The sequence below is a fragment of the Prenolepis imparis genome, unplaced genomic scaffold, assembly GCF_030444845.1.
Source record: "Prenolepis imparis isolate NDT839.2.m4 unplaced genomic scaffold, iyPreImpa1.0 SCAF_4, whole genome shotgun sequence".
Lineage (NCBI taxonomy): Eukaryota > Metazoa > Arthropoda > Insecta > Hymenoptera > Formicidae > Prenolepis > Prenolepis imparis.
In genome coordinates this window covers 1,158,038-1,183,008 of record NW_028141162.1, presented here as the reverse complement: position 1 = coordinate 1,183,008, position 24,971 = coordinate 1,158,038, and the positions used below count along the sequence as shown (strand labels likewise).

Sequence of the window (24,971 nt, the reverse complement as noted above, 5' to 3'; positions counted from 1 at the left end):
ATTCGTAAGATAGGTAGTTCTTGCTTGAGAAAAGTGAGAAATCGAGCGAGAATCGAGATCAGATCAGTTAGCTAGAGCATCAGATGATGGATAGGAGGCAGACAGACAGACAGACAGACAGACAGACAGACAGACAGACAGACAGACAGACAGACAGACAGACAGACAGACAGACAGACAGACAGACAGACAGACAGACAGACAGACAGACAGACAGACAGACAGACAGACAGACAGACAGACAGACAGACAGACAGACAGATAGATAAACAGACAGAGACAGTAACATTGAAAAATCGCATACCGTTAAACAGTGACAATAACTAAAAATTGTCATTATGCTACTACGCATTCTTGAATTCGTTAATGTAACACCCATGTACAGTGTTCTGTCGTAAAAATGTATGTGTTGTCGCGTGTATATTAATGGAACACCAAATGGAGAGATTGCTCTCTTTATTATATTTCCTTCTTGAGTGTCATTATTATATTTTTTATTCTTATTAAAAAATAACACTCTCAATATTAATCACTTGTCAAGAAATGTGTTTATCGTAAAAATTAAGTCGATTGTAATTATTTGATGTTTTAAAGAGCTGGCAAAATTATTACTTGCCTCAAAACAATCTTTCCATTTAAGGTTCAACTCTCTTCAACACTATGAAGGAAGATCTCAAGTAACGACTTTTGCAAATCGTATTAAGGTCTCATGCTTTAATAGCATACGGAGTAACTTTGATAATATTTAACCGATAATTTAAAAGAAGTAATAAAATTTGACACACTCGAAATTTTTGTAACAACAATGACAGACAAAAGAATTTGATCGATGCTGGTGATGCAAAAAATGGGAATATACCATAGATTTCTAATCGATGCCAATAATGGAACGAAATATTTCACATTCGACGTGAGATTAATTTGAGATCAATCGCTCACGATCGCTATTAGCTGAAATGTATCGCATTTTCCGGGGTGAATCGGATCGCGCTGATGCAAAGCAAGGGAGAAAACGAACGTTATCGATACAAGCGTATCACTTTCGAGTGCGAAATAAAAGGACAGAAAATTTATGAACTCTGCTCTTTAAACGGTAGAAACGTATTCCATTTCATCGTCGGACTCATCGCCAATAATTTCTACGCGATATTTATTGTTCAGAAATTTGACGCGCAGCGTCAATACTTCATTATCCGCAAAAGTATGCGCAAAATGTCGTCGGCAATCGCGAACAAAGCATCGATATTCATCGTCAAGCGAAAAAAAATAATCGATTTATTCATAAATTTATCATAAATGTTTCGATATATTATATCATTTGAGAGCGAAAGATAGAGACAGTTCTATCTAGTACAAAGTAGAGACTACGAGTCAGTAATCTGAGATAAAGTAGTGAGTGGCGATAGGATAGAGTTGCAGTGACGAGAGAGTAGCCAGTACTTTCGTGCGGTTTTATGTTGAATGCGATGTGACGCGACGTAAAACGATCGACATTAGAGACTTATAGCTCGTTCCTATACTTTGCCATTGTAGCACATCAATCATCGATAATATACTTTATTATACTTCACCAAGTGTAATTTTGAATTAGGAATTTTCAGTTCAAATTGATCATCGATAGAGACAGGCGTTTAAAACTGTACATAGATGAATTATTATTTATGTAGATTATCGTATACAATATTTTATATTTTGCAAATAATATATATTGTATATATCTGCATAGAGCATGATATGTATTTTGTCTTGATTTGATTAAAAACTAATGAATATTTGCGTTACTGGAAAAATATGTGTTTTTCACAGTTCTACATTTTATTAAATTTGTTACTGTGTTATTGATGTATTCCAGCCGTGAATGTGAATATTTTTTTTTGAGTCTGCAAAGATAGAACCGGCGCGGCGGAACAATAGAAAGGTAGAAAGCTCGATAACTTTGTACGTAAACCGACAATATTGGCTTCGAATTTAATATAGCGACACTTTTCCGTATAAAATTTATCGCAGTTACGTACATTTACTTAGTGGAAGTCTCGTGTCCTCGTAAATTTTCGTTCCTTTCGTTTTACATCGCGAGCGATCGTGTGGGGTAGCGATGAAAATAATATCAGATGAGAATTACTTGGTGCGTGCGCACGCGCGTCAAGAAAAGATTTCTGAATAATTCACTCCATTGTTTGAAATCCGCGTAAGAGAGTTTTAAAAACTCGTAGTTTCGAGTTCTCCGCGCGCGATCCTAAAAATCGAAATCCCTCTCGGAATACTCGATTATATTCGGCATATCCTGTCGCTACACGGGATGAATAATTGACAAGATGCAAACACACGCGCTTGCAAGATCTCCAATATTTTCCGACACCGTCGAGAGACACTTTTAAGGGTTTTTTTTCGAGACCACTCAAATTTTTTCTCGCATGTTTTTTTCTTCCATGCGTGTGATTCTTATTAACCGCGCGATATAAAAAATTTATAGAATGCGAACTGATGAACATATCTTTAATATCTGTATTATTCATTCGTGTCAAAATTTTTTTCTTCATAGAAGAAAAAAATAATCAACAAGACTTTCTTTTTTACAATCTTGTTAACTTGATTACTTAGATTATTTTATTTCAAAAACACTGTATTGATATTGAAATAAAAAATTAAACGAAAGTAAAGCTCCCGAAAAGTATACGGGGGAGAGAAGACGACTACAAGATTGAGAATTCAAGCCATCGTGCCAGGTTCCCAAGACAATCCCGAAGGACAGACTGTGAGAGTGTAAAGGTATATATATTTCTGTGTGCGGAGAGAGATGTGACAGTGGCGGAGGTCACCGTCCGTATCGACTAATGGCGGGAATACCTCTTGATTTTGCGTAGAGAGGAATATAACGCCATGACCGCGCGTACGTTACTCCATTTTTGCGAACCCCTCGTGTTACGGGGCCTTCTGGCTGCTGCTGGTACCTCGGCGTCGAGGGCGTAGCTCTCCTGCGATTCCGAGGTCGTCGAGGTAGCTGCTAATCCTGCACCAGTTGCCTTAGTCGCCAAGGATCGCCGGTGGCTCGAAATAGCGTGTCGCTGACGATAGATCTCCGATGATCTGCGAAGAAGACAGAGAACCCACACGGGTTGCCTCTCTCTCTCTCTCTCTCTCTCTCTTGTTCCCAAATACTCGCATTCTATTCTATTTTCTTTCTCTGTCATTCTAATTTCACTCTTGCACTCTTTCAGCCTAGATTTCACGAGCACACTCATTCTAGGATGCAGGATTACGTACGAGTGAGTGGGTGACTTTCGCTTCGGGCGAGATGGCTTTATTTAACATTGATGCGATTTTTTTACGCCAAGTTGCGTAAAGTGGGTTTTTTTCCTCAGGCGTGTATACAATATATTAGCGATAAATTTTATTTTTAAAAGTATACTAAAAAAGTCAACAGAGTTATTTTATATACAACTTTTAATGACTACGATAAAAAGATGGAAAATTTTTATTTCTAAATTCAAATTCCTTCAAGATATTTGCTTAAAATTAAATTAACATCTCTTCAGATATTCTTCTACATTTAGATTCTCATTTTAAATCTGAACAGAAAATCACACGCATATTTTCCTCAACAACTAATCCTTTCGATATACAACATGACTTTTGCGATTCTCGTATCGCGTATTAACACATGCCGAACTATGATTGATAATATCTTACGGCAGGCCACAGTCGATATGTTTACGGCCAACAGTGGTCTTGCAAAAAAAAAAAAAGTTTTACTCATTCACTCGGGGAACGATCTCACTCGAAAGCGACATAAATACAGTTATAGTCTGTTACGTATTTCATTGAGTACGTGAATGGGTTTCATCACTCATGTCTCCGTTCTCTCCCTCTCTCTCTCTCTCTCTCTCTTTCCGAGTCAATCTTGCATCCCCTCATACAGGTTAAATCAGACAATCCTTCATCCTTTCCTCTCCTCGTGTCCGTCTGTCCATCTCCATATCACATCGTGAAAAATGAGTCATTCGCTGAATACTCTGTCGACCGTGTGACGCGATGTGACGCTAAATTTATTTATCCCGTTGCCTTTGCACCCCCCGCCCCCGTGAAAAAAGGTTTCAACGATAAAGGTTTGGCGCCACGATACATCGCGACGTTAATTGCCGCGACGCGTAAAGTCGATAAACGCGACAGTTTGCCGAGTGCACTTTGCGTTTTACGGGATTACGGAATGGCCGCGCCTGTCCCGCTGTCGTTTTTCGTGGGAAAATAAAAACAAACGCGATGGTACACACAGCGGGGCAGCAGCAGCAGTAGCATCCTGGGAAACGGGAAGCTGTCTGCCAGAAATCTGGCAAAGATCCGAATCCCTACTGAATAAATAAGGTCGAAACTTGGTGATTATACGCCTAGTTCGCGGGAGAGGCGACATGCACAGAAAAGTCATTGCACAATAGAGAAGAAGGGACAGAAAAAAGAAGACGAGAAACTCTCTCTCTCTCTCTCGTCGCGGAACTGACAGCGAGCAACGAAGCGAGGGTGTCCTGTCGGATGCAAAACTTCGACTTGGAAATTAGTTGCACCTTGTTCCTCGATTATGTCGCGCGCGACGAAAATTTAAATTCCAATTTAATATCGCAGCTGAAAGAACAAACTTGTGCGATAATTATGACACTGCATATAAGCACGGAGCAAGATTCTTGTTCCTTCTCCGCGTTAAACATAGTGATTCGATTATATGCTACTGTAACTGACAATTAATTAATTCCAAAATCCGCCAAAGTCATAATGATATAATCTCCCTCTAATCCATCTTGCTTTTTACGAAAACTTGAAATAATTAATTCAAATTTAATACGTGATTTACGTTAATCGTCTTGGAACAAATTTACAAAATTTATCTAGCTTCCTCTCCATCAATCAAGTGCGAAAAAAATATATATTTTGCATTCGATTTTTTTATTTCGTGCTCGCCGACATCTTCCGACGTTCTATCAATTTCTTCTACTGTGTAATGATAAAAAGAGTAATGAGTAGAGGTATCATGATCATTATCAGATAATGTATTTAAAAAAAAATATTCAAATAATTCGCACGAAGCAAAGAAAGGATTATCATCGAAAAACCATATCTGATTTTCCTTCGAGGATACTTTAATCCGTTCTTTTAAATCTACATACTACCACATGTTCACATTTATATTAGTTTGCATGTATAATTGCATTCGAAATGTTTTATTAAAGTTTTGGCAATGCAAGTGAAAATTCAAACAAAACAATTTTTAATTAAATAGCTCGATAAAGGAAGGAGGAAAAGTACAGTCGACGAAAAATTCGAGGCACTATAGTCCTTTGAATAAGAGAAACTGTTATTTACATTACAACTGTTTACCCACTTTACAATAACTGACCTATTTTAATCCTCCTCCTCCTCCTCTCGTCTTTCTCGCAGAATTCGTAACGATATTATTCTACTCTCTGCTAAAATCATCCGCGTCATTTTTATTTTATATATATAATCCAACCGCCGAAACGTTATTTCGAAAAACCTACTGTAGCCCACACTGTAAAAAAATTTTGTGTAAAATTACAACTATTATAGTGGGTAATTTTAAGACCCACTATAATAGTTGTAAATTTCCACGCGTTTGTAAATTTGCAGTATATACAAGTAAAATTAATTTCTTCATTTGTAATTAAGCTGATTGCAAAAATAAATTTACAATATGTATGTAAAATTATAAAACGATAATGTAAAAATATTTTTTATAATTGTATTATCAAACGTATTATTAAACACAATATATTATTAAACATATTATTATTAAACACAATATATTATTAAACATATTATTATTAAACACGATATATAGAATATTACTGTTGTATTGAGTAATATTACAAAAATTTAGATAATTACATAAAATCTTTAAAATATCATATTATTTCGTAAGTTTCCATATAAAAGAAGATATATTTACACAATAAAAGACAAATCTACATAATTTTGTGGAATTACATAATTTCTGTAAAATTACATGATTTCTTATATTTACAAGACTAATCATGTAATTTTTACACCTATTATTTGTGTAAATTTACTAAATTTTTTTACACTGCACGTCGCACATAAGAAAAGTGTTTCGGTAAATAATCTGATCGTAAAATAATCTAATCAAAGATTGCTCCACTCGATTTCCCATATGCACCGCGTGCAATGCTTGAAAAACACGCTATATACAAACAACTCTAAGTCGCTTGCAGATATACGGGCTGATTTTTAGCCTGCGTTCTCAGTCAATTGCTCCTTTGTGGAAAAGTGCTTACCGTATTGTGACCGAGCACGCGAAGCGTTCTTTGTCCGCTCGAATTAATCTAGAAACGAATGAGGCTGTATCTACTTTCCGCTATCGTACCTATCAAATCTAAGTTAACGCGAGTTTCACATGCACAAGTTGCATTCGATCGTAAAATATTCTTCCGTTATTCCTAGAGCGAAACTGGAAAATCAACTTAATAAGACTGCTACAACCTCGTATTCTGTTTTTTAAAATCACTCAATGGTTTATTTATATGTGTATTTTTAAATAATCTTTCATATCAGCTGTGTAATTATTTATTATCGAAAGAAACAAGAAAAAAATTATCTTTATTTAATTTTCATTAATTTTGTTTAAAACATGATAAACAAGACAGTTTAGTAGTCTTTTTATAGCAAGGAATATCGTATGTAACGTTAATTATTAATTTCTCCTAATATAAAATTCTGTGCTCTTTTCCAGAGAAATTGAAAACCCATAATAAGTTTTATAAATACTATTTAGCTTTAGTTTATTTTAAAGATTTTCTTTTTATTTATCTTCTCTAAAAAAAGAAAAGTTGCATCGGAAAATGAACAATATCATCTCTATTTATCCATGTCTAATGCATTAAGAAAACGTCAAAACAGTTATTATCCTTACGCGAGATTCTTGTTCTTCGATTGTCAAGTGTTTACTTCTTTTTGATTTCTGAAGAAATAAAATAAAGATCTCTCAATGTTGTTTCAGTAATGGAAAAGCAAAGCTGAACTACAGAACCTGTATTTTACAACGGCGTTAAAATAAGTAACATTTATTTACACTTCAATATTTTCAGTTTTTTAAATATCTTTGTGAGACGCGTAATTGCGAAACTCGTTAAAAGTTTATTATTTCTTTTGTTAAGAACAAAAAAAATGTAATAACTCTGACAATGAGAGGGTCACTTTGATTATTACATTCATATTCAAATCATGATTTATTTATAATTGCTGAAAATGAAAAAAAAATTATAACAGATAGAAGCAAGATAAAATATTTTTAAAAACTAAAGACAACAGTCCAATATATGTATACGATATTCTTGCACCCTTTCAGAGAAAACGTCAACGTTAGTAATGAACATTATTACATTCGCCCTTAACATGTCGGGAAATGAGAAATTTCCTATGCAAATACAGCACGTTTGCCGGATGCTCGTAAAAGGCTGCTAGTCAAGAATGACTGTACATTTACGACTTCAGAATAGTTAGCTTATTTTCATTTTAAAACAAATACGGCTTTGTTTTTTTGCTTACAGGCGCGCACATAAGACATGTATTATAAAATAAATTTTATAATTCAAAATTTAATTCGACCTAGAAACTTTCTTCGTTAAAAAATCCTAAGATTAAAACAAAGAAGAAAAAAATATTAATGAAAATCTATAATGTGTGAGCAAAATTAAAAGAAAAATAATAAATAAAAGAGTCAATTTTCCTTTCACTTACGATATTATTTTTATCTACATGCATGTGCATATTTTATATATAGCATTATATGTTTAAAATTAAAAATATAATGGTTAAATATAAATTTTAAAATAAAAAGTACGATGTTTTTACGATAATTTTTTTTTTTTTTTTTAAATACACGATATTTTCAAATAATTAAAAATAGTAACATTGTTTATTGCGAGGTAACGATTTATATAAATGCGTGTGATGAAACATTTACGTCCTAACAGTTGACGGTGAAAAATACTTAGTGAGAAAGAATACTCCTTTCTCAGAAACTACCTCGCTACACATTTTTTCCAATAAACCTCCACCATTATAATAAAAGCTATGAAAAAGCATAGCACGTACACACATACACACAGGTGATCACGTAATCTAACGAGTTTTGATTAAAAATCACCGTTGGCATGCTCCCCACGTTTCCTCGAACAGGAGCTGCACGAAGCATTCGCAAGATAGCTACTATAGCTGTTGTAGTTTGCTTTAGATGCACGAATGCTCCCGAGTTACAGCACCCAACACTTCAATTAAAAAGTAAATAAGTTTGGCTTGCGGTATATGCGAGTGAAACAGAGTTTGAGGGGATGTAATGCAAATTTTACAGTACATCTTTTTTTCAGAAACATTTCTTTCGATGAAATCATTAGAGAGTTACATATACATATATGTAATTCGAGAAATATGGCAACACATCCTACAAATACATATATATTACATTTTATGCAATATCGTGTATTAAATTAATAATAAAATTACATGTATCACATTATAAAAACAAAGTAAAGTAAAAAAATTAGAAAATTAATATCGTACATGTATATCGTTTCTCGATTTCTCATATGCGTTCGTTCTTATCGAGAGCAAATTTCTTCGTTCGAAGATGTCTTATCCTGGCGAGCAAAAAAATTGATCTTTTGCGAGAAAGACGATTGTGTGTTCGTGTTCGATGTCTCTTTGCAAAAAGCGATATCACGGTGCGCTACGAAAAGAAGATATTGCCTCGAGACATAATTTCAGACCGGAAAGAATTTCCTCGGGAACTTTTGCGTTGAAGCGGAAAACGGGTCGTCCCCGTCGAACGCGAGACGTGTAATTGGCCCGAGAGTAATAATTCACGCTGCCAGAGACGTCTCATTAGAGCTACATTAACAACGTGAAGTAAACTTGGTCAACGATTTACGAAAAAAAAAGAAAAAAACGTTATCGTATTATATAAATTTTTCTGGTAATCTCTCTCCCGTGCGATAAAATCTTCGCGATATATATATCTTCATTTTATTCACCATATATTTCGTTTATTTCATTATTAAAATTGTGTCCGTTGAAGTGTGATAATACGCGAAAAAAAAGTTAAAGTTAGACTTTATCACATTTAATTTATTCATTCTTTTAAAAACTTTTATATTTAGATTCCCTCGCGCAAATCAATCTTCATTCGAAACTTTTGAAGTAAAATATATCGTCAAATGCTAAAACCGCTATTCCGAGACATTGAAAACAAGATTAATTATTTTTTATATTTTTATAAAAATAAATATAAAATATAAATTTCCAATCTAAAAGTAATATCAATCAATCATGATTTTCAGATTACTTTTCCTGATTTATTAAGCACGATATCTCGCCCTCGTCCCGCCATGATCAATGAAGCAAAATTAAGAAGATTTACCGAACAATTTACCGCTATTCGTAGATGGCTACCACGATGGATCTTAGCGCCAGACGGATCATATTTTTCCACGTTCACCTACCACGAAGGACTTCACCGAGTTATGATTCTCGTTATCGCTTTCGCCATGAAACGAACGTTCTTCAAAGTATAGAAGAAGCATAGTCATCGAATTATGCGGGCTTGAAAAAGCTTCGATCACAAGCGAGGGAGAAACAGAACCTGGCTCCGGCTTTCTTTAAAACCTTGCGGAGCAAACTTTAATTCGGACTGGAAGAAATAAGAGAGAGCTTAATCATTTCGCGAGGATCCTGGTGAATCGAGAGATTTTAGATTCGCGTTCAAGTCTCTCCTTGATATAAACGCCAACACACTTTTCATTCTTGTTTGATATACTGTACATTACGTGCTCAACATTTTCCACATGATCAGTATTTTATTCATATAAAATTTTTGAAGAAGGCAAAAAATAATGAGGAAAAAGAGATAAAAAATTTATTTGCAAAATAACACAAAAAAATTTCATGTAAAGCAGATATAAAATTAAATAATAAATTAAACTAAATTTTTTAAAATAAAATTATTAAATGCAACTTTTTAATAAAATAAATAAAAATAAAAAAAAGAATTAAATGTAATTAATTTACTAAGCTTTCTTGCGAAACTGCAACTCTCTACGGTCGAAATATTATGCTGATTTTGTACCGATTCGGTCTGTCATTAATTCAGCAGCATATCATGCATATTCTATTATAATTCATATATTTCTATCATTAAATAAAACGCATATGTATTTATATGTATCTATATATATATGTACTTCATTACAGGTATTACACGAGTATATGAGTAATTTAAATAAATGCATAATTCAGTTAAATTGAAACATGAGACCCAATATGCACGGATAAAACCGCAAAAGATTGAAATTTTCATTTCGATCAACAAAATCATTTATGTTGGCCGCAAAATATTTCTGATATTTCCACCTTTGCAATACAATGTAAAGTAACAAATTAGATTAGACAACGATCTTTGGGGTTTCCAAAAAGCTTTTACTATTTCTTGCAATATTGATTTCTTTCACAATGTGCGAATATATAGAATCGAGTGTTTTAAAAATCTCGAAATTATTTTAGGATTCCAAATCGTAGATCTGAATAATATCATTTAAATTGAATAATTCAATAAAATTTAATAATAGATCTAATAATTTAATATCACATTTAATTCAAAAAATTTAATGAAGTTTAATAATATCAAGTTTTCAAACCCGAATGAATTTCGAGAAATTATGAAAATTTTAAATTCCTACGAACATTCGCACCATTATAATCTTACAAATATTTCCTCTATATATCTTTCGCCAGGTATCAGACACGTGGCTAATTGCATTACATTGCTGCTTGCACATGTGAAGAGGTAAAAAGCCATTATTCGTGACAAGCACTCGGTTAGCGTAAAGTAAAGTGTACGCCGTATGTACATAGTAAACATTTTGTACCGAGAATTAGTGTATTCGTCGTGTGCATATATATGTGTATGTATACGCGATGTGTATATCTGGTTACGAGAGAAACACTATGTTTAAATATTGAAATGAAACGAGAGAGCGCGAGAGGCTCTCACTCACAAATTCATTATCGCCCGATTAAAGTCCCATCCATTACGATATCGTTCCGTCAGAAATGTACCGCGCCCGGAATTGAAAACGCATTTTTTATGCATGTGACGTGCGTGTTGCCGAAACGTGTTGCACGTGAAAATCGAATAAGTAGAACACACTGCACATTAGCTTAAAGCGATTTAAGTTACTGTAATTTGTCGCCAAGGGAGAGTCGTTTCGCGAGTCAATAATTCCACGATGTTACACTATGTATAAGTATATACGATTTAGCGTAATTTTAGGGGGAAAATTATTAATCTCACACTTTGTTTGACAACAGCGTAATTAATCGGGAACGCGAGATTTCACATTTCGTTATTAATACCATTATGTCGATAATTGTAATGGAATCGCTTATTGCGATTTATCTACGATGTATCGAGGTGCTTTATGCAATTTCGATGCATAATAATAAATGTGATAATATTATTATGTTGCAAAATATTACAAAAAAACTTTTAAGTGCCTGAAACGTTTTTATTCAAGTATATAAAAACGTAAAGTAGATTTTCGCTAACGTGAAAGATATTTGTAGCTTTGATTAGGATATATGTATATAAATTTTCGATATTTGCGAGTTTTAAGTAATAGATATGTATCCATAAATTTTGTTAAATATTTATATAATATTATTTTTGAAAAATTTCGTAAAATTACGAAATTAAAACAATAATGTTAACCTTCCTCTTTTTCTCTTTCATCTTCGTGGTTTCATCTTTTATAAACTGCAGTAAGCTTTCTTTAAGTCTCGGTCTCTAAGAAGAGCATATATACGTCGAATATCTAAGAGATCGTACCTTTGCTACGTGAGTTGCATATATCACATTAGATATTAATCGCGTAAGTGGAAACGATGTCATCAGCAGCATTCAAAGCACTCTCATCACGAGCAAAGCCAAGATGAAAATTTCCAAAGAATTTCAGCTTGCACAAGGTATAGTAATTAGCAGAATAAGCCACAACAATATAATTTTTATCGTTACACACGATCTATTTTAACCGTCGTCTTGATCGTGAACAGAATTTCGAGGACCTCTTCGAAGAATAATCAATCGTATGAGATTTAACGAATTCTTCTAACTTCGTGCGAATTATCTCGTGCAAATTCGAAAGGATATGATTTGTATTGAGTAGAGAAAGATCTTTCAGATATGAAATATCTCTTTTATACAGTACACTTCCGTCAACTGAAACTGGCCGACACTCTTTTCCAAGCAAAGATAGAGGAAAATGGTAAAAGACCATCTTATATTTGTTTGGTGTTATTCAATTTTTCTTGTAATCCCATTTCTTTTGCAGATATATATTCTGCAGCACATATTTCTCTTCGTCATCTTTTTCGAAATTCACATGGAAAAGACTGACGCCACGTTTCAATTTTCCAAAGTCTTCCTACGTTAATACATATTCGAAATATGAAAATATATCCTTTATTAAAATGCTTAAATCAATGCGGATATATATATAACTGAAATCAGTGGTGCAATTAATTAACTGCACAAGGAACGAGAATGAGAAATATAAAATAATAATCATCTTGAGCAAATGTAGGAGAAAAATTTCCACGATCTTAATTACATCCTGAGCACAATTAATAATTAATAATTGAAATCCTTCATGCAATAACGTGCGCGTATGTATTTTTCATTTACGCAATTAAATCAGTTCCGAAAAAAGGATAAAGATATTATCGAATAAAATTGTATTCACTGTACAAACTCTCATCTCATACAAGATTACATGGCGTGGAAAATTTAATTTCAAGTGTATTAAATACACATAATTTAACAATAAAGTCGCATTTAATAAGATCAAAGTTGATTTGTATATTGATATATCAAGCGTGGAAATCAAAAGCATTCAAAGCAGCAAGAGAAGATTAATTGCTATAATTAGCAGAAATATGACATGGAAATTTTCCTCGTATCAGTACGATAGAAGACCGAAAAGAGATGACAAACACGTTTGCGCGAAATCGTCTCTCGCGCGTACGTTTGATCGCGCGCCCAAGTATTCCGAGTGAAACAGATCGCAGTATAATCGGACGCGGAGTGCTGATCGCATGCGGGAATCACTAACCTCGATCCTCCGTGGCCGTTGGACCGCCTACCGCTGCTCTCGTCGTCCTCGTCGTCCTCGTCGTCCCTCGAAGTAGCCAGCGACTGGGGAACCGAAGAGGGAGCGCTGCTGCCGGAATCGGGCCCGGGGCCCATCCTCGAACCGGAAGCACCGCTGCAAGACGCCAGACCACCCTCTCCCTTCCCTTCCTCCTTCTCCCGGTCCACCTAGAATTTTACAACAAACCGAAATTTTTAACATAAAAATATCCTCTCACGGAGAGAATTTACTCTTAGAATTTATTCTGAAAATCATGGTAATCATGGGACAATATGGTATGGAAGGAATTTTATGAGAATTTCTCTGATTAATATTTATCACAATAAAAATAATAATATCTATTACAATAAAATATAAAATATGTTTGATTAATTTTACTAAACTGCATGGTAAAATTACTCAAACATGTTTTATATTTGAACGTGTAGACAGTGTTGTGCTTAGATGATTTTAAAATTAGCTAGATAAAGATGAGATAAAAATATGTAAATTTATCTTAGATAAGATGAAGATGATTTTGTTTTAAATATATCTAGATAAAAGATAAAATTATATGACGATTCATCTAGATAACTTCCAGATAATATTATTTTTAAAATCGCTTATGTAAACAGTTAAAAAATGTAAATAAATAAAAATGTAATGTAAAATAAAAAAAATGGAAATTATAAAAGAGATATAAAAATATATTCATAGTTTTTTATTTATAAGTTTTTATCGTTTACTGCTCAAGTTCTACTATACTTAAAATATTTTCATGAGCTATAAAACTCTAAATCAAATTATCTGAATATTATTTTAGATAATTTAGTGAAGATAATACTTTTTTTTTTATCTAAGATGCAGATATAGATAATACATTTTTTAATTATCTATATAAAGATAAGATAACGCCAAAATTTCATCTAGATGATCATCTATATAATTTTATTTAGATAACAGCAAACACTGCGTGTAGATATTATTATGTTTATTGTGATTAATATTAATCAGAGAATATTTTCATAATATTCTTTCCATACCATATTGTCCCACGATTACCATGATTTTTAGGGTAAATTATAAGAGAAAATTCTCTCTGTATATAAATAGAATATATTTCGACGTCTATTTCGCAAATAGACGGACGATTTTTAATTCCTCTCTTTTAGCTCAAATATATATAAATTATTTATAAAAACTCGTAATTTAAACTCAAGCATCACAATGACACTTTAAGATAAAATGGAATTAAATGGACTTTAATTCAATTAGTTTTGTTAAAAAATCGAAAGCTTTGGAATTGACGCACATAAAAGCACAGATATAACTGATGACGTTTTTTGTGTGTCAAAAAAAACGCCGGAAACGTGATGGCGTTTTCACCATGTCACTTACACAGATGTCGACATCATTCGTTTAGCAATACGAAAAGATTCTAAATATTGCAAATGTCAGCGTTCAATAACACGCGGTATTTGATCAAAGCATTATCATTTAAAAAGAAATTTTACGTATTTTCGGTTGAAATAATAATTAAAATAATTATTATAAATATTCGCATTTATATTTTTCAGTTATTTTGAATCGATATCTTGTTCTGTTACGCGGAGAACTTGTCATGTCATATGCCCGAAAGCTATAGATGAGATCTTTGTTCGAGGGGGCATTCGATCGGAATGCTCTCGTTTTTCCTCCCGAGAGCAATCATGCGTGTGCTGCGGAAAGCTTCGATCGACACGTTACAAGTGAACCGGCAACATCAGATCATATCTAATCAGGACGAGACCTGCATGTTGTGATCGGATGTTAGCGCTTCCTGCTGTTTTCGTCTCTTCATAGACTATCAAAGACCGATTCCGAACAGGAATTATTGATAACCGGCTAATCGAAATGTAGGCTTCCGTAGAAAATTACGAAGTTACATGATGGGTTGCCTCGGGAAAAAGTGGTAAACAGGATAACAGATATGTAATGTAATCTACTTTAACATACTCTACTGCAACTGCAGTTTAATGAGCTTTGACACATAGAACATACAATATATGTAGTACTTGGGAGAAACAAAATTGATGACATTGTATGTATATGCACATTAAATTTGCAGACATATCTTTCGACTAATTTGAAGTCGAGCTTTTCTCCTTATTTATAAAAGTTTGCATTTAAGGATATCATTATTTTTACATTTTTCGCAATTAATTTTTAATATTAAATATTTCAGGATAAAAATTTTAAATTAAAATTCTATGAAAGTATATAATATCCATTTAAAATTAAATGAAAAGAACATAAGAGCATTGAATTTATTTTGATATACAAATTTAATTTCTGTAATTTAACTTCTATAGTTCTAATTCCAAATTCTACAGACATTTTCATTAAGAAAAGATTTTTAATTTTGCCAGATAACTGTTGTGACAATTAATGTCGTGAGTTGGATGCTCGGCATATTTCGTAATTCCACAAGCGCACGAGATGTGCGAGAGAAAATGCGTAATAACACGACAAAGGACAAAAGTTGTTTACAGTCAAAGCTGAAGATGACGCGGTCGTGAATTCACGGGCGGAGATTATAAAGTTTAATTAACGAAAAGTTACACTCTGTCTTCCTTTAATAAATAATATTTTCTTTTCATTAATCTCAGTAGATTTCTCATCAACTAACTTCTCTCAATCGCAATTCTCGTAGACATCCTACAATAACGCGCTTCATAAAACTCAAATTATTTATATTGTTTTTATTTAGTGAATGTATATTTGATATATATTTTATATATATCTCTCCCTCTTTCAAACCTTTTATTAATTTATTTTTTAATGAATCCCAATGAGAGAATTGTTTCCGCAAATAAGTCGCATTACAGAGTCCAATACCGACACATGTAATTGAACCTACGTATAAAACTCGAGAAATAGATTTATCTCTCGATACCACTGCGGTTGGTTAGAACCTGCGTTTCGTTTTAGGATCCGGCTTTGGATCCTTCTATTTTGTTCCAATTCGAAGCCTTAGCAGCTTAATTCTATTTGGCCGGAACCGGAAAATGCGGGGTATTTTTCCGAGAAAATGTGTCTTATTCGCTACAATTCGGTAGAAAATTGATTGCAAATATAATAAACACGATATTTATTTTAACATCGAACTCTACTTTCTCTAGGCTTATTTTTAATTTATGTATACTTTGGCCCGTATTATGAGCTCACATTTATCTTTAGATGTACCTCTAAAGTTAGAGGTGCCTTTAAAGTTAGAGAGGCCCGTATTATGAGCTCACATTTATCTCTAGATGTACCTCTAAAGTTAGAGATGTCTCTAAAGTTAGAGAGGCCCGTATTATGAGCTCACATCTATCTCTAGATGTACCTCTAAATATACCACGATAATTGTGGCGATATTATGAGCACACATCTATCTCTAGATGTGTCTCTAAACGTGTCACGATAAATGTGGCGGTATTATGAGCGCACATTTAGCGGCGCATCTAGAGGAAATGGCCTAGAAAACCTATTTTGTACCACATTTATGCTACTCTTGTATATATAAATGTGCCCTTGGGTACATTTATTAGCGCCTCTAACTTTAGAGGCACATTTAAGAGATAGATGCGTGCCTCTAAAGTTAGAGACGCAGATGAATGTATGACTAAAGTCAGTTTATCTGCGTCTCTAACTTTAGAGACACATCTAAGAGATAGATGTAAGCTCTAAATGTGCGATAAATATATGATTGATTTTAGATGTACATTTATCTGCGCCTCTAACTTTAGAGGCGCCTCTAACTTTAGAGGTACATCTAGAGATAGATGCGAGTTCATAATACGGGCCTTTATGTATACGGTTTTGTCTTGAAAAAAAGAACAAGTTGTAAAAAACGTCTGGATTAAGTAGCAATTTTTCCCCCCGCACGTTTTTAACGCATGTGAAAGAGATTTTATTTCTAATAAATAGGTCGAGTGCGTTAAAAACGTATACAATTCGTTTGTATGTTAAAAAAGTGTTACGCGTGTACGTAGAAATGTTTAATGTGTCGAAAGAAAAGCGATACGCGGATGAATTCCCCCAGTATTCATACGACACCCGTGCATATGAATCAGACAAACAAGTAGACATATAGAATATGCATAGAGTATGTGTATATGTGTGTGTATGAGACACGTAGATATGTGAGATATGAGTACACGCCTATATATATTATATATATATATGTATATATATATATATGTATATATATATATATATATATATAACCAACGCGGACTGCAGTTGTCAGTGATGCTGCAGCCATTTCGATCTACATATTCGTCAGAGTTTTGCTCGAGCGCACATGCAGAGAAAGAGATGGAGAGAGAAAGGGATAGAGAATGCATGTCAGTATATTTCATTTTATTTTAAATTCAAATATATTAGAGAGAAAGAGGGAGAAACCGGCAATGCATTAATAAAATTGCTAAACTTGTCTGTCTTCCGTTCATTTCTTTCGACACTTATCTGGACATGCAAAACCAACCAACGTCGAATAATATTCGTTTGAATAACAAGTAAACGATAAATGTAACTAGAAGATATATCGTTTTGTCGATAAACGAAATATCGAACACTGTCGATAGTATTTACATTATCGTATGCGTTCCCGAAGCCAAAGTTACATCGCGCGAAATGATCTCGCTATGTGATAGCGAAGATTGGTTTCAGCGATTTTACGACAATCGTCATAGAATCGCGCGTAAAATCTGTAACATACGATACAGTATGTATAGTACAGCAAAATACAGTACAGCTTAACATAATTATACAACTTGCACGGACAATGTAGCCTTATACAATTCAAACTTGCGATACTACACTCGCCTTGAAAACACTCGGCAATATCGAGGAAGAGAGATAGAGAGAGAGAAGAATATATTTCAGTGTGGTATGTATATATGCAAATATATTGTATATATACAGAAGTTATACAATAGTTAGTTAACCAATATGGATAGTAGCTTCGAATTAGACACGTCTCCATTGTTCTCCGCTTTTGTTCCAAAGCGGGAACTTAATGGTGTCCGGATAATAATAATACCTTTGTGCTAAAACACACTCTCTAGAATATATAACTTGCGCCCTCTCTCTTTCTTGTGTCACCTACATTATTATAGTTATTCGCTAAAAGCCGCTATACCGTTAAACCCTGTAACGCCATAAACTGCATCATTATATTTTTCTCAAATCCACAATTTGTCATGTTTGACACGTTCTCGATATATATGTATATATACTCGATATATATATATATATATATACAGTTTTGCGACTTTAATTTTATAATGACATTCTATGACCTGATATTTTATAGCTAAAAGAGAAGATCGATTTGGAACTTTTCAAACTTCTGATATATACATGTATATTAGATTTCACTCTTTTACAGATACCTTCAATCTCTGCGGTATATTACCGTCCCTATCATATATAAGATATGCTGTGATTTGATTCAATTATATACGTACACTATTCTGCAGTAATCGTGTTAAGCATACTTTTATCGAAAATATCTGGCGCCGTACTCGCAATTATCCCTAAATGGAACGCGAAATGTGTTTCGCAATTTTGCGTTCGCGAATGACACGGTGTCTCATTCGCTCGTTCATCGAAACGGTATAATACGTTGTGTTGTGCCAGTTTAAATCACATATGCGCATTTATATAACTGAATTTCTAGAGAAACGTAGGCGGGTGCGTCGACTATCAGTTGCGACGAAGGGGGTCGCCCCACCACGCTTGCACGCAAAAAAAAGAATTAAAAATAAATAAATAAAATTAAAAAAAAATGCTCGACCATTGCTTGCCGCATTGTCCGGCATTTTTCGACGCACTCCTTTTTCTGGCGCTATACAGCGAAAATTCTGTGGCGAAGGAGCAATTTGCAGCATTCGCGGTCGTAAATTGAACGAGCCCGGGAATGTCGGTAATGTCGAAGGGTCAATCGGTTCATTCGACTGCGAACCGCTTGTTCAAACCAGTTCTCTATCAGGAAGTTTTTTGTTCCTATAGAAAAAGAAATTTGAAGAAAAACAAACGTTCTCTTTCAACAATTCTTTCTTCCCAAAGAACCGATCTCAATTTCTACGACCATTATACAAAATTCAATCGCAAATAATTTAAGAATTCCGCAACGTTCAATTCAAATTCGATGCTTTCCTGCAAAAAAGATCTTCTCTCGAATATGAATTTACCAAGAAAATTATTGGACAAAATGATAAAAATTTTTTCTTTCAAAGAACTGATCTTAATTTCTACTCGTATAATTATTACATAAAAATCGCAAATAATTTTGCAATTCAAATTCGATATTTTCAAGAAATCCTCTATAACTGTATCGAGAAAATTACTGGCTAGAATGATGAAAGGAGCGAATAAAAATACGTAACAAATAACGTGATAACGATAAAAAGTACATTTTTCATCAAATAAACTTTTGTATAAAATTCAGAGCAAAAATGAATCAAGTTTTCATAATCTGCAAAATATGTAAAACTGAAGTACATTAAAAAATTTAATGGGACATTTAAATTAATATGCAGATTTATATAAAAAAGAATGAAACTTTATTAATAATGAATTCATTCTCGCTTCGATCATATATGTATCGTCGATTGATCTCGCGATATCGGTTGACCAGCTTTTGCGAGACTTTTTATCGATTACGCGAGAGAGAGCTCGCGATCTCTCCTCTTTAAAATACTGCGTCAAATTTTCGTATCATACACGTGGAAGCTGAAATAAAAAAGAAAGCGCTGATCTGTACACAATGGTGCAACAACAGCTTTACCGCGTGTGTGCTTTGGTCTATGTAATTTTGTGAAATTGTTTGTCTGCGTGACAGCAATCATTGATCTTCAAAAGAGACGGTGCGGAAAAATAGATGGAAACAGTTGAGTTATGTACCTTTTTACGCAGGCTATATGCGCCGACGGGTGATTCACATCGAGCATTACGGATTGAGATTTCTAGAACGACGATTAATAACAGAAAAATATAACATAAAACAACAAAACGTCTCAGTTTCTCTATCTCGTATGGAGAAACCCGATTCTGAAGCAAAGTTGTTCATACTAGCGAGTAATCATGGACGATATTTCAAGAAGACGCTACAAACTGCTATTTCTTAATAATTGTTTTACGATAGAATGAAACTGAAAATTTTTTAATTTATATAATGTATAAAAAATAGCACAGAGAAATTTCAATCTGAAAATCATTGTTGAAATAAACCGATTGTGAAATAAATTGAAAATCATTGTTGATCAGAGGATTTGCTACAGATTATTTTGATTTGATGTGGGGAGGATTAAATTCCGTAATTGCTGCGATTACCAGTTTATTTATTCTCTAAACCAAAACACGATGCAAAATACGATCCTGTCAGCTATATGAGATCGGTACCGTGAACGTCAGTCTTCGCGCACATCGTTCCTTCCCCTTGAATCCTAAGGACATTAATCGAGTTTGACGTAACATCCTATTTTCCCCTACCTCAAGATCCGGAAACAGGTTAACTAGATACCGCCAACTTTGCCACTGCGTCGTATCTCAGGGGGATAAAGTATGACGCGAATGTTAGATCGTGCGATTCACCACCTTCAGGGAATTATTCACCTCACACAACAACTGCTGTACATTTCTAAACATATACGACAAAGATTGCAAATATCAAGTGGCTATTAGCCTATGGCAGAAAGCAAAGTTGAATTTTATTATTTCAGCCAATATTCGATACTTTTGAGATTTTAACTCTCTTCCAATATATATTATTCATAATTTCTGCTCTGGACAGCGAAACATTTGCATAACAAAAGAATAAGAATTTTTATAATACAAATTTTCTCTAAAGTATTGTATAAAATTTATATTACGGTTTACCACGCGTTGTACCAGTATTTTTTTGCCGCTATATAAATTCTATTTTACTCTTTAGTAGGTTTTTTGAAAGAAAAAAAGAGTTTTTGCAATATAGCAGGAGCAAAAATAAATTAAGAAGAAAGAAGATAAAAAACGAGATTGCGATAACTATAGAGAGAAGCGCGTAATTAAGTCTCTCAGTTTTCTAGAGTCTTTACGTTTCACAGAGCGCAATAATATTTATATTTGGTATAAAAAATCTGGAAACGGAAAAATCTCGTATTAATATTCTACCGCAATCATACGCGAATCCTTTCGCTGAGAATGTTTTGCCATTTAAAAGAAAAACTTTAATAATAATTTCGAATAATATAATACAAATATTGTACATGTTTTTTGTGTAGAAAGTTTCTGGATAGAAAAAATTCAATTAACGTATCAATAGCTATATGGTTTCATAATATCCCTGCATATTCGTATGATAATTTACATTTCATGCTTACATTAGCTTGTAAATTATACATCTTTTGACTAAAGTAAATAATTTTTCAACAATCCATATTTCAACGAAAGAGACGTCTTAATATAATAAGGAGAGAATTATAATTCAATAGTTCAAACAAAAAATATAGCCTGTCGATCTTTTCCTTTTTGTGGATAAATTTAAAACTCTCTATCTACCGATTTGACATATCACTGTTTTCAACCGACTCCATATATCTAAAATCTCTATACTACCTATTTTTCATTCATTTTCCTCACTGATTTTTAAACACACTCTCGTCAGATATGGAAACAAACAAAACATTTCAGTTGTCATACATTTCGAAATAACTCGTAATTCAAACTATGCCACAATGCATTTTACGAATTTTATACAAATTAATTATATATAATCGAACAAAGAAATATATGTATAAAAGAATTTTTTTTAGTTACAGCTTTCCAGAGCAAGTCGAATGAAAAGTGTATAGACCAGCAAAAACTCAAAATCAATCTCTATCTTCCTGCAGATCTGCGGGACGGCGTACAATATGTATTGCTTTATTTATTACATACCTTACGCGGAGAGAAGACAAGCAAAAGATTTTTAGATTCCTCGGATTCACGCGATCGCATCTGCGTCTAATCGTCCAAGCATGTTGCAGCTTCAGTATGTTGGTCGGCATTTCACACGAGGATAGGGTTCGTCTCTTACGATAAGCGTTTAAATGCCCCCTTTGAACGAGCCTGCCATCGAGTTTGTGCGACACGCAGACTCGGGGACACATATTATCGTAGAAGAGTAAAATGGCTTTTGTAAAGTGGATGTACGTCTAAAGTACACCGACACTTTTTGACGTTATCGGTGTTATCGTATTATCCGGTAATCAATATTCTACAAATTGTATGTAATTTGTTGCGATACTATTTTATCTCCCATTAAGAAACGATCTTTTTCAGCTACTGTGTTCAAATACATTTCATTAATTAAATTTCCGTTTCCTGATTCAAATAAGATAGCCTGAAGAATGAAGATGAAAAAATTACAAATAAATTTATTTGTATATTATTTCTAGAGCCAATGAGTGTGTGTTTCTAGTTTCGAAAAATTTGTTTTTATTGTTTTTACAAATATATATGTATATTGAACATAAATATTCAACTTTTTACAATGTATGTATATATTTCATGTCAGTTTCCATCATATATCACTGACGGGATCAGATTCATGTAATACCGCTTATGTAACTGTACAGACAAAGTAGATATTACATTGGATATTTGAATGTATAGATTTCAATAGTTAAATGAATAGAATGTTTGATAATGCAAGCATTATCGATATCATGGATTGATTTAAAGTTTCATTTGTAAAATATGATTCAGAGGAAAAGTTGACATGAAAATAGGATAATTATCGAATGAAAAAAAATTTTCATTCTAAATTTTGTATCTCGTCGAATATTTTAATTTTATGAGTTGCCATTACATTTAACTAGATCAGATAGCAATTTAATTTTACGTTCAAATTAAATAAAGATTTTAAAACAAGTTTGTTGCATCCAATTTCTGCATCTGACTCTTATTACTCAATTTTCTATCTGAATTCTGTATCTATTATATATGTATATTAGAACTTTTTCGTTTAATTAAAATTTAATTTTAGTTTATAAACGTCTCGTGCGCGTGAGTAGAAAACAACGATGGAAAATAGAAAAAAGTTATCTAACAGAAAAAAATAAACACTTTTTTTTCACTACAAATATGGACTAGCATTGAAGAAATTTCTAGGAGAAGGTTCTTCTCCAAAATAATGTTTATTCAAATTTTTCACATCTCGAACGATTTCATTTGATCTATACATTTAATGTGGACAGTTCTAATACAATCTGATCTATTATGTTGGGATTTATTTTTGGTTGGTTAATTTAGACTGAATATTATTGAGGTACGCAAAACGAAAACACGCCCTTTTACGAAAATCGTAAAAATGAGGACAATGATCGCGATGCGAAAAAAACTTTCAATGAAACATCGAGATGAAGACCGATTAGATTCGGGAAAGTTTCGTGAAAATACTCAATAACCTTTATCGATCTCGATAGGTCGGATCCATAAATACATTTCAGCGGTGAAACAAAGTTTGACAGGCGCGAAATTAACACATCGATGGAAGTCGTTTCTCGCGATCTCGTTGCCGACCATCGTAAAAATACAGATATACAACGTGGCCGCATCTCTTTATACCTTTCAGTGCGGTATCGCACACACTTTGCCGTGTAAAAAGATACGTCGTATAAAAGAATACTCTCATGATACATCGCGGCTTTCTCTCTCTCTCTCTGGTCGGATTTCCGATAATCATTTCTATGGAATATCGAATACAGAGAGAAGCGAATTGTAAATGGAATTTGGGCAAATGAGTCCTTTCGCGGATTTTATAAATAGACGCTCCCGTTATTACGCTCATCTTGCTTCAGGCAGCATATTGTTATGTGAAATTCGCTAGGATCCTGTCATAATAATCCTTGGAATCTAAATATCCGCTTAAAAATCACAACTCGCTCGGATTCGATATTTCTCTCATATATACAGATTGCAATATTTTGCGAATTACAATCCTCGGATTTATGCGAAATTTCGAAACTTTCGGATCGATCAGGGCCAGACCAAAGAAGTCGCGCATCTAAACAAATAGTTTCCACCAATTTTTTTTTTTTTTTTGAAAAAAAATCACCTGTACATTTTGTTACTTATAAAAGATAAATTTTTGATTCAGAGAGTATCACAAAGGAAATATCTCGCAGTTTAATTTTAATGCTAATAATATTTATGCGCTGTTATTACTTTTTTTTATAGCAAGGCAAGATGCATTTTGAGATATTAATATTTCACGTCACTGTAAATTTCCAGCAACAACGGTTCAACAATAAATTTATAAAATTTTGTAATAACACATTTGAATTAGACGCGCGCACATCGATAAAATTATTATCTTGCACAAATTAAATTTCATTTTTCAGAAATGTAAGTGAACGCGCGGAATGCATATTTTCCGAAATAAATTGTACCTCTATAATATGTACAACCGTTTCATCGTTTTTATTTCAAAGAGAAGAATTGTTATAAAACTCACGTTTTTTTTTTTCTCTAAATGAAATTTTTACTAATTAGAACTCATTTTTATGCGCGACGCCGTCCAATTTTATTTTACCAGCCATAACATTACTATCTATCCGCCATTCTATTTTATACATATATGCATATTCCATCTATCCAGACTGTTTTATTCTATCGTTGCGGTATCTGCAGTATGAAAACCCGGAGCAAGTCATCTCACCCGATGCGTATTAAAGGCGATATCCTAACAGGTAAACGTCAAATGATAACGACGAT

The 24,971-nt window shown here is 33.4% G+C and overlaps 1 protein-coding gene across 10 annotated transcripts in view; it reads right to left on the bottom strand.

Annotated features, from left to right (window-relative positions):
- Positions 1-24,971, bottom strand: part of LOC145935653 (uncharacterized) — a 131,921-nt gene that overhangs the window by 39,933 nt on the left and 67,017 nt on the right. For 9 of the 10 annotated variants that reach the window (XM_083037146.1, XM_083037147.1, XM_083037149.1 and 6 more), the window contains one exon: positions 13,188-13,393. In XM_083037146.1, the coding sequence (XP_082893272.1) occupies positions 13,188-13,393 (206 nt within the window). Of the gene's footprint in view, positions 1-2,847; positions 3,384-13,187; positions 13,394-24,971 lie in introns of those variants that run through there. The other variant, XM_083037145.1, reaches the window with a different exon arrangement.